General features: G+C 40.2%; 1 protein-coding gene across 5 annotated transcripts in view; it reads left to right on the top strand.

Moving 5' to 3' along the window:
- The window catches only part of WDR64 (WD repeat domain 64), a 57,413-nt gene extending 47,585 nt beyond the window's left edge, over positions 1-9,828 (top strand). For 4 of the 5 annotated variants that reach the window (XM_069962076.1, XM_069962075.1, XM_069962074.1 and 1 more), the window contains 7 exons: positions 1,150-1,211; positions 1,962-2,071; positions 2,168-2,356; positions 2,730-2,829; positions 5,049-5,129; positions 7,043-7,141; positions 9,717-9,828. In XM_069962076.1, coding sequence (XP_069818177.1) covers positions 1,150-1,211; positions 1,962-2,071; positions 2,168-2,356; positions 2,730-2,829; positions 5,049-5,129; positions 7,043-7,141; positions 9,717-9,800 — 725 coding nt within the window. In that variant the 3' untranslated portion in view covers positions 9,801-9,828. Of the gene's footprint in view, positions 1-1,149; positions 1,212-1,961; positions 2,072-2,167; positions 2,357-2,729; positions 2,830-5,048; positions 5,130-7,042; positions 7,142-9,716 lie in introns of those variants that run through there. The other variant, XM_069962077.1, reaches the window with a different exon arrangement.
- The last annotated feature ends 2,243 nt before the right edge of the window (positions 9,829-12,071 follow it).

Raw genomic sequence — 12,071 nt, 5'->3', positions numbered from 1 at the left:
GGGTCCGTTCGGCAGGGGATGCAGTTATTGTCATAAAAACAACTTTTAATCCTGCAGCACTGTGTCAACCAGGGCTTACATTTGTATATGCATTAGGATAGCACTACCTCTCCATCATTCCTCCCCACCCTCCTCATCATTAGATATGATCCAGGAACATTTACTTCTGTTTGAGCTTTGCACAGGTGTATTAACGATCCAGCCCATGTTCATTATACACACAGGTGGGGAATAGGAAGCAATCTGCAATAATGAGGAGGGTGGGGAGGAAGGACAGAGAGGGTGTGCCAGCCTAATGCATATACAAATGCAAGCCCCGGCCATTAGACACAGCGCTGCAGGATTAAAAGTTGTTTTTATGACAATAACTGCATCCCCTGTTGAACGGACCCCAGGACAGATCTTGGATTAAAAGCAGCTATCTGAAGGTACAAGCGGTTTGGGGGGGGGTGTCAGATTGTGGGTACAGAGTCGCTTTAAGCCAGAATAACATAACAGCAGAAAAAGGAAAATACAACAATCTGAAGAATTATTAACTAGTTGTGTTAGCCACTATTTTGACTATGAGATGATAGACAAAAGCTTGACATAAAACATGTCTTCTGCCAATGCGCTCTTGGCTGATGGTACTTTTACACGGAGCGATAATTCGCCCGATCGCACGATTAACAATTTAGAATGAACGATGTTTTTTTCATAACGATCAGCGTTTACACGGAACGATACATCGTACGGAAAAATCGTTTTGCCATCGCTTAATTAAGCCTATCTCATACATAGGTGAAATCGTTGAAAGAATGTTTACATGGAACGATCTGCGAATTTTTTGCGAACGATCAACGACGATTTGAGAAGTTGTTGAAAGATCAAAATGAACGATTTCTCGCTCGTCGCTTGATCGTCCGCTGCGTTTACATGTACGATTATTGTTCGAATTCGACCGTTATCGTGCAAACTCAAACGATAATCGTTCCGTGTAAAACCACCATAACTGAAATCTCAGCAGTGGATGCTATATTACAGTGTTTATATTGCTCTTGGTCATAATTATACATTCTGATGACAGAAATACTTACAGAAGTTTTAGATATGTGGTTTGTTGTAATATATATCAGGGTTCTGTTTATTCTGTTCTGTTTATTAATATAGTGGGCTATGTTGTAATATGGAGGGTCAGCAACTTTGAAAAGTTCTATCAACAAGGATCTGAGGTAAGATGGCAGTCTAGTCCTGTAACTAATATATTGGAAAGATTATTGTACAATACAGATGACCTACTGATTAAAAAGACTATACCACTCGGGTGAACCATGCAGACTTATCATTGTTTACTTAACACTGACCTGTACACCTGTACATTAAGCTGTGGCTGCGTACATTATTTCAGGTTTGCCTCTTAAATTTGGACCCATGATAGTTGAGAATGGTGAAGAGTAAGGAGAAAGCTAGAGTAAGGTGAAACAGGCCTAGTTTTATTGGGATAATCCTGTGTACTGGAGGGAAAGGGTTTATGCAAGTGGATATTCCCAGCATTCCAGGGCAGCACCTAAATGTCCCAAATTTGTCAATATAAATATTAGTAAATATTCAAACTAGAATCTATATAGCTGCCATTTCCTATTTTCCCTGTTTTGCCCCTTCATATGACTTTCCCTAAGGACAGAGCTATCTCCCTAAAAAGGGCGACTCAGCCACTCTTGCCCTATGAATCCCTGTTATATCCTATAACAAGGTGGCTGCTTGAAAGCTATTAAACCACCAACATATTTCATTTCCATGGGAGAATTCCTCAGGGGAAACAAAAACGCCACAATCAATACAGAGCTGGTAAATAGAAAAATCCAGGTGGGTAGAACCCATGTCCCAAATTCTTCAGTTTTACAAAATAAATTATCAATATTGCACAAAGAAAACCTGACAATTTACGTATCGGATTTCCTAAATACGAATCTTTGCTGCAGACATTAAAGCAGCACCTTTGCTGGAGGGCCCATACTCAGGAAATAACCAGCCTGTGTTATGAAGAAAGAACAAGCACTGTGGTATCTGCATCTGCTGATGGATCTATTAGGTAGCCGAGTTCCTTTTAAAGTTTAACAGTTTTCCTTAACTATAATTAGTATTATACATTCGTATTTTACAAAACCTTTCCATATTTTACCTGCAGACTCTGGCACGCTTCAAATGGACATTATATTGGTTACTTTGGACAGAAAAGAATTTATGAGTTAACCAGTCAGAAGGAATTTATCCTACCATGTGATATCATTGAGATGCCTTTTCAGACAAACACTGAAGAAAATGTACTGGGAAAAAAGAAGAACTATGAACATCCTCTTATCTATGACCATGAGAGGTGAATTGTTTGTTAGGATCTTATATTCCAAAAAGATGCATTTAGAATAAATTCCAATAAGTCCAAAAGGAAAGTTTTTATGCGGCAGTGTAGATGGGGGGGCTAATGGGGTATGTTCCTCCTTTCAGTTTAGGTGCTAGGTGGTATTTAGATAGAGGGGAAGAGTCTCGGATTCTAGGACTCTTGAATGTTATAGACATGTCAATTCTTTGAGTGGAGAGCAGAGGCGCGCAAGACATCACATTGTAACAATACTATATATGTAACTACTTCTACTTTAACTATTAAATGTTGGAGAACTTTTTAGTCCGCCCATCTTATAATGTTGTTCCTTAATATATTATGTTTTATTGAATGAAAAAAAACAACCTAGGTTCAAGTCAATAAAAAAATTGGATCCAATAATGAATCAGGAGATTCTTAAAGAACCAACTTTGGAAGTAAAATACTTTAAAGCTTTGTCATATCCTAAGGTAGGTTTCTATTCTAAAACATGGAATATACTTACAATATTGCAATAGTTAGTATTCATTTATTTGTTAATAAAATATCACTTTTTATGTATTTTACTTTAAAGGGAAACTGACAGCACATTTATTGATCCATGCTGCCAGTTACCTACTTAGTGTCCATCCCATATGTAGCTTCTTCTTGGTGTGATCCAGCATTTTCAGAAAAAAGCATACTTATTCTGGGCTGACAGTGTCACAGAGGCGGGTCTGTGACACTGACTTTGTCCGCCCCCACACTTCAGCCACCGCTGTGTTTTCAGTCACTACGGTCTCCTACAGAATGATTGATAGCTGGCTCACATTGAAATCCCGCACAGGCAAACGTGAATTGGCTGTCAATCATACTGGAGGAGGTGGGGATGGCTTTAAGACACAGTGGTGGCAGATGAGCAGTGCGGGTGCACACAGTGTCACAGACAGTGACACTGTCAGCCCGGAATAAAGATAATTCTTTTTCTAAGATGTCAGATCATATAAAGAAGTGGCTAGTATCTCCTCAGGATGCCTGCTCAGTAGGTAAGTGGATAGCATATTCGTGTTGTCAGTTTCCCCGAAATTTTTTTATTTTTAATTTAGAACTTTTTGAGCAGGTGGCTAGATATGTTAGGTACATTTTTTCTTCATTGTACCATCTCATGGATAGTGTACATATATAATAATACTATGGGCCAAGGAATTGTGCATGCCTTTACTAAATTTTCTGTATATTAAGACTCCTCCTGGTCATATTGCTGTCTGTTGACACTTTTCAGTAAAGTTGAGGTAGATATAAGAAATTTCAAGAACAACAGATAATTAAATTGGTGCATGTTGCCTTGGGACCATACACAATAGAATCCTGCAGCATTTTGAAATTCTAGAGAAGGTCTACCCACAATCTGCCCACCCCAAACCGCTTGTACCTTCGGATAGCTGCTTTTAATCCAAGATCTTGCAGCCCTTTGCCAAACTGGCTTGGCCTAGAGTGTGTGTGCCCTAGGCTGGCACAACCTCTATGTCCCTCCCTCCTCATCATTAGGAATGCTCCAGGCAGATTTTCTACTATTCATCACCTGTGTGAGCACGGCACATGGGCTGAATCGTTAAGGCACCTGTGCAATGTTCTGACAAGTGAGGAATAGGAGAATACCTGGCTAAAGCATTCCTAATGATAAAGATGGCGGGGAGGAGGGCCAGAGAGGTTGTGCCAGCCTAATGCACAGACATTCTAGGCCACGCCTGTTTGACACAGGGCTGCAAGTTTAAAAGTTGTTTTTTTCAGGACAATAACTGCATCACCTGCCGAACGGACTCCAGGACAGATCATGGATTAAAAGCAGCTATCCGAAGGAACAAGCGGTTTGAGGGGGAAATATTGTGGGTACAGAGTCACTTTAAAGGGATTGTTCAGCGAAAATCTTTTCCTTTCAGATCAACTGGTGTCTGAAAGTTATTTTGATTTTTAATATGCTTCTATTTTAAAATCTCAAGTCTTCCCATACTTATTAGCTGCTGTATATCATGCAGGAAATGTTGTTTTATTTTCAGTCTAACACAGTGCTCTCTGCTGACATCTCTGGCCGAGACAGGAACTCTTGTCTCGGTTTTCCATGTATCCCCATAGAAAACCTCTCCTAATCGGGAAAGTTCCTGTCTTGGCCAGAGATGTCAGCAGAGAGCACTGTGTCAGACTGAAAATGAAACATTTCCTGCATGACATACAGCAGCTAATAAGTATGGGAAGACTTGAGATTTATAAATAGAAGCAAATTACAAATCTATATAACTTTCAGACACCAGTTGATCTGAAAGAATTTTTTTTTCGCTGGACAACCCCTTTAACCTAGCATTGACACCACTTACAACGTAATAACAGGGAATAGGTTGATACTGTGCAGTGGGATATCCTGTAATCAGCATATTATTATCAAGGCATATTGCCAACAGAAAAGGGACTATCCACAGTAGAAAATGGTTTTACGTGTAACTATTATTCTTCCCTGGCAGCAGGATATGCTTTCAAAATCTTGCTTATGCACTCCCTGTTCAGGCGCCCATTGGAAACGGAATGCTCCCAGCAGCATTGTTGTATACAACACAGTCAACTATTTCCTATTTGAAACTCAATAATCACAATTTTAAAGTAAAAAAAAAATAGCTTTAAATTACTTTTTTTAAAACTTTTTTTTCTTCTTCAATAGTTTATAAATAGACCACTAGAGAAGAAACCATTAGGTGGAAAAGAATCTGGTGCAGTATTCAGAACAATGCCCATGTGCAAGGCAAGCTAAAGAAGCTAATTTATGTTTTATGTAGCTTGGTAAAGACGAACCACACTTTTACTTTGAGATATGTGTAAGAAAGGTACAGGATCGGCTCCTGGGCTCTAACAGAGGCAGTAAAACAGCAGAAACTACTGATACCGAATCACTGGGCTCCTTCGGTGATCCCAGCAGGCCTCTTGCTGCTTACAATCGTTACATTGCACAGGTTAAGAGTAGTGGGTGCAAGAATAGATGGCACGCTGGGGTATAATTCTGCAGGATGTGGATGAGGTTTGTTAATTGCTGACAAATCCAGTATGCCAATATCAGTGTTATACTGTACTAATTTTAAAGTCATTTTAAAGCACTAATACTGTACTAAGACCAATTTTCCCCATGCAGTGACCTTTTATTGTTAGATACTAGTTTATATAGCCAGTGACTCACAAGTGACATCTGTGATCAGAGTCATTAGCTTTTATTTTTTGCATCTGCCATGGGTTCCAGCACATATAGTATTATGCCTCCTCTGTTCCCTCTCCCACCATTGGTCGGTCTAATGGTATTCCTCCCCCCCCCCCAGGTAGAATCCCATATGTAAAAAAACACCCATACTCACCACCTGGCTCCACCACAGTCCACCGGTGTCTCCCTTTCCTCCCCACTCTGCAAGCTCACAAATGACATCACTAGAACTCCAGAGTGCGATAGAAAAGAGTGTCCTCTTGTAATCAATGGCATGATGCTGCCTGCGACTGTATAGGTTATTGGTGGGTCTCAATGACTGATTGCAGTACTCTGATGGAGCAAAGAGATTTTGGATCTTTGTCCTGCCAACCATAGGCTGTGTCTATGCTTTTGAGGACTCCCTATGACTGCATTCAACTTCTTCAGCCACCTGTAACCAAATGCAGAGCATTTGGGTTTGGACCTGAGCGTGCTCGATGTACACTCATCTCGAATGATTTGTAAACCATGCACATTTCACTGAGCAATAGATGAGACTTATTAGTAACACAAAAAGGATGCACTACATATTTGATTTCACATGTAATAGGTTTTTTTCAATGAAATGCAGAATGTGTCTGATAAATGTGAGGAATGGACATTTTGATTCTTTTTTTCCCCATGATTAAAACAAATTACCAGAAATGATGGTGTGTATTTAAAGGTGAAATCAATGGAGCAATTATTTATTGCTTTAAAAGTGTAATTTTGGTGCTTAATACAAACCAAAATACACGCTGGAAAAATATACTTTTAGGAACCAGACTCCTTTTAGAGCAATGTGGTAAATAAAAGATATCAGGTAAAAAAATACTTAAAGGGGATGTCTAGGAAAAATTCATACTTAGTAGTTATACTACTCCCCCATTGCAGCCGGATCCCCAGCCGTCTACTCTGCACAGCTATCAGTGTTTTCATAACATCCACCCACATCCCGTTCCCTTAGGAAATGGCTGGTCAGCATAGGCTCTATGCTGAGTGGCTATTTCCGGTGGGAGTGGCATGTCATCGGATGTTATGACAACACTGACAGCAGCGGAGAGTAGGCAGCCCAGGATCTGGCAGCGGTGGGGGAGCAGGGCTGGTAAGTAAGTGATGTCCCCTGCAGCCCTTGCTGCATGGCTTAGTATACATTTTTCTTGGCCAACACTTCAGAAGAGGAGCTTCAGAGGTATGCAAGTACAGTATATCCAAAAAGAAATTGTTGCTGTATCTAACAGAAGTAAATGTCTAGTTCAGAAAACCCCTTGTAAAAGGAGGATATTTTTAGCTTGCATTTTGTTGACCTATTACAATAGAAGGAATTTGTAAGATGCACATAATATACAGAACAATAACCTAAAACTTACTGATCTATAAGTGCACGTATTACCTTATGGTTAGCAGCAGAGGTGGAGAGTTTAACAGTTATATTATGTAATCAGCTTCAGAGTATAACGTTTCCAGAGTTGCCAACCTATGTGCAGCAAGAGCAAGGATCCAATCCCAGGATTACCACAAGAAAAACAAAGGTCATCACAAAGGTATAGATCCTGTCCAGAATTGGTGGGGTAAGACTAGGATCTTTTAATAAATGACAATATATTGCCAAGGCAGAAAAAAAGATTTCAGGGGAAAAATTGAAAAATGCAATTATGCTATGCAATTATGAGTTTTACTGTAAAACTGAGATACTGAATTTATTCCATGTCAGTACCAATCTAACTAAATGAAACCTAGGTATTTGTTTGGTTTTACTATAAAAAAAAAAAATCTGTGCATTGCTATGTTCTGTGCGGGGGCTCACTTCTGTGACATGGTCTGTAATTTTTTTGGTCTGTGCCACATTTGCTAAGATGGGATTTTTCGATAAGTTTTAATAAAATTTTTTCAGCAACATGACCAAATTTTAACTTGGGCAACCCCCATCCCCCATCCCAACTGATCAGGCACAGTCAGAGGCTGTCCCATTGATTCAATAGGATTTCTTCTGCGCCTCTACTTTTTGTTTAAAGAATTGACATGTCTGCGTGATCCCACTGAATCAATGGGACAGGCAGCATCAAGCGGCATCTGCGGTGCACGCTCCACTTGCATTTCCGCCTTTGCTCTGTGTGGGCACTTAAAGCATAAAACCCATTATATAAAGGCAAATAATGAAAAGCCAACCATATACACAGTCTCATATATACAAACACACACATATATATATGTGTATACATGTGTGTCTCTATGTGAATATGTCTTTATATATGAGAAAGGCACATATATATACCCATTCACACATGCTATACACCAAGGCACATACATACAGTCTCATATACACATACAGACATGGACATACATACAGAGACACATACAATTACATACAGTATACACAGGCCCATATAGTCAGGCACATATATAGCCATACTGGGACACACACATGTGGTACACTGAGGCACTTACATACAGTCTGGAACATATATACTCCTACAGAGACACATACAGTACACACACACACACACATGCTGTATACTTTACACTGAGGCACTTACATACAGTCTGGAACATATGTACTCATACAGAGACACATGCACACACATACATGCTGTATACTGTACACTGAGGCACTTACAGTCTGGAACATATATACTCATACAGAGACACACATACATGCTGTATACTGTACTCTGAGGCACTTACAGTCTGGAACATATATACTCATACAGAGATACACACACAAACATGCTGTATACTGTACACTGAGGCACTTACATACAGTCTGGAACATATGTACTCATACAGAGACACATGCACATACATACATGCTGTATACTGTACACTGAGGCACTTACAGTCTGGAACATATATACTCATACAGAGACACATACACACACAAACATGCTTTATACTGTACACTGAGGCACTTACATAGTTCTTCTCTCCTGTCTGTTGCTGGGCAGTGTGTGGGCGGGGCTTCCTCCTGGACTGCCCAGTAACCCCTTGTATACTGTCTTCTCTCCCCACTGTTCCCTTCTGGGACTGGCAGCCACAGTAAACCTTGCACAGCAGGTCTCCTCCAGCAGCATGTTCCTCCTCCTCCTCCACCAGCATCAGGGTCGGGCTGTCAGCACTCAGAGAGGCCTGCTTAGGAAGCATGGGGCCTGAGGGAGGCAGCACTTTTACAGCCCAGGCGGCCCCCCATGGACTGGCAATCTGGGCAGTGCAGTTCTCCCAGATGGCTGGGATTTTCACAGCCAACTGGGGAGAACTGCAGAGTGACAGAAAGTAGTGGGGCAGCTGGGGGGGGGGGGGCAGCTGGCGACCATTGCGACCCCTATAGCTACACCACAGGCCCTATGTAATTCTGGAAGGTTTTTCACAGGACAAAAACTGACCATCCTGCTACTCTAAAAGTTTTAAAAGGACACACCCATGACACACGACTCGCCCACCTGGCAGGCTTTAGGACAAAAATGAGGGGTTTGTCAGGTTTTTTGACAAACTGTGTTGCACACCTTTACTTATTGTCTGAATTAACTAAAAATAGACAAAAATGACAAAAACCTAACAATTTGCTGCTGGGAAGACTATAGTAAATCAGCCCCAAAATGTTTATTTATTTATTGTTAGGTGTTTTAAATATAAAATGGTAAAGGGGGGGGGGGGTAATTTTTAACTTTTATTGTGGGATGGGCTATGTCATAGCTCTGATCTGTGTTATCACTGATCTTCACATAGAGCCTGCCTGTGAAAGTCTCTATGTGAAGAGATTGCCAAGCCCCTGCATATAAGGGCGCAAATGTATGCCATGCGATGTTAAGGCACAGACTTCCATGGCATACATTTATGTCCATTGATATTTCCTTGTGACAATAGTGGTAATTAGGAGGAATCATTTGATTGCCTATAACAGATCAGTGTAATGCACACATCTGTTTGTTCCTCTGCTGGTAAAGTCTGACTCTATCAGCAGAGATGTCATGGTAGGCGCCAAGGCCTGACATAGATCACAAGCTGCCGTAACAACCTGGGGTGCTGATTGGCCCAATGGATCAGGTATAAACTGTTTAGATACAGTGATCTGAATTTTATTTTCTAAGGTTTTTTACTTTTAATTATGTTTCCTTTGTTTAGGTTATACAGCTGTGGTCATGTAAAGGTGCCAAATCCTCTGAGAACCCAAGAACACAACTTCCTCCAGTTCAAGCCAAACGCTAAAATAAATCTTAATAAATAAAATCTTAAAGCATCCATTTGAAAGTGTTCTCTCTTTCTGCCACATAATAGCTAAACATCACAGTTTTTTTCTTACAGCATCACTTCTGTTTTCCAGTATGAAGGTTTGTTTTATGAGACTTACAGCTGTCAGTCTATAACACAGCATTGGGCCACATTCAGACGCTGTATCAAAGTGGCTGTTCTGTGACACGGCCATGTCACAGAACGCACGCTGTCTGTGAAGTTCACCATGGCTGGTACTGCAGTACCGGCTGGATGAACATCCCTTTTTCTAATTGGAATGCGGGCACATTGGGGTGTGCCCGCGTTCCAATTAACCATAGTAGACAATTTTAAGTATGGCTGTAGTCACACTTTACATTGTCTGCACAGTCAATTTTGTGTGGCTGCTATTAACTGAATAGCAGCCACACAAAATTGACATGTCTCTGTGTGGCTGCACATAATCCTGTCCCGAGTGTATACAGTGTGTATACACTCTAGCCAGGATTCTATAGTAATGAATGCGATCAGCCACTGTAATTAAACATGCAACAATGTCGTTGTTTAATCATAAAATACAGTGTGTGAACGAGGCTTTGGTATGCTAAAATAAACAAACAAAAAATCAGTGTCGCAAATGCCCAGAGATGCATGCTGATTTGTTAATTAAAGAAATAAAAAATGGAATATGTTTTAGTTACTATTTATGTTATTTAAGTATTATGAAAAACTCAGGGATTTCAAAACACTCTCAGAAAACCAGTAAATGCTTGCAGCACCATCTAGTGGTTCTTTATTGGTATTACTACAGAGACAGATAATACAGAGCACCACTAGCATCTTAAAGTTATATATAATAAATAGAGGTAGCTGTATTATGTGGCATTTTTATCAATGGTTACATTTACTAAACTACATAGTTATAATGCTTTCAGTGTTTTTTGGCATATCAATAAAAAATAGATAAACATTTTACAGTTGTCAACAGTATGAATAGGTAATCTGGTAAAGAACAATATCCCTGTAAGTAACAACTATGAAATATGAGAGAAAGTAAAAAGAATGAGAAGAGATAAAACTGGCAAGTTAAAAAAGTTGGAAGGAGGAAGGGTCTGGGAGAAGTAAAGGAAGCTATCCATGCTTTGTTTTTAAACAGTCAGTATATACTGAAATATTTGAGAATGTTCAGGTTTCCAACTATTGGGGCAGAATGTCACCATGTTGAAACTGAATCCACAAATCCATACATGAGTTAAGTTGTCCATTGTCTTGTGTCTTTTGTTATTAGATTCTCAATTTGCATTTGAAAGTGTTTGACTTTAATCATACATTCCCAAACGGGGCAGTAGTGGACTTCCAATGTCTAGGAATGACTATTGAGTAAGCCATTAGGAATTGCTTCAAGGAACCCTTTAATGCTGATGAGGGTCCAGAGATGACTGAGAGAAGTCAGACCTGGAGTAGCTTGTATTAAAGGGGAACTCCACATAAGGAAAACTTGTTTTCTTTTAAAAGTACATTCAAAGTTATATAGCTGTGTCTGTATAATGCATTACCATATCTGTGCGGTTTTGCCACACTGGTAGCTGATAGAAATCCAGGAAGTGAAGAAAAATGGCCTCTGTGCCAATCCACTTTGTCACCTGCTCCCACTGCTCTCCCACCTTAGGAGACAAAGATTCCATGCATCTGTCTCACATTGTGTGTGTTTGCTGAGGACAGGCTGATGATGCAGACAGGGGGCAATGCGTGACCTCACAGGAGGCTTGGCTGGACCCCCCAATCCCGAGTGATTCACCTTCTCTGACCGGCCAGAAGCAGCTGCTGCAACTTCGCTGATGAAGTCTGCAGTGAAATTTGGGGTATGTTCACACATGTTGGAGTTTCATTGCAGTACTGCCAAACCAGAGAGTATAGTGGGCACCACCCTATAACCTGAGTGCTAAACCAATGTATATGAGAAACACAAAAGGACTATGACGAAAAAGCATATGCACAAAAAGGTAGCACATCAAGAAAAAAAATCTTTATTGAAACAGTCTTACAGTACACAAATTATATACAAAACAGGAGCAGTAAACCTAGGGAGACAAACCCTAAATGCCACTCAACATTAAAAACACTAAAATGTCATCCTTGGTCCAGCTGGCATCCCAGCCTGGACTCAACACCCTACCTCAGCACATGAGTGCAATGCAAGAAAAAATCCCCCAAACTATTACAAAAATAATGGGTAATGCAGTGACTAATAATGAAAATGAAAAGTGT

Source organism: Dendropsophus ebraccatus, chromosome 3, assembly GCF_027789765.1.
Source record: "Dendropsophus ebraccatus isolate aDenEbr1 chromosome 3, aDenEbr1.pat, whole genome shotgun sequence".
Lineage (NCBI taxonomy): Eukaryota > Metazoa > Chordata > Amphibia > Anura > Hylidae > Dendropsophus > Dendropsophus ebraccatus.
The sequence above is the reverse complement of the archived record's forward strand: the minus strand, read 5'-3'. Positions and strand labels throughout refer to the sequence as shown.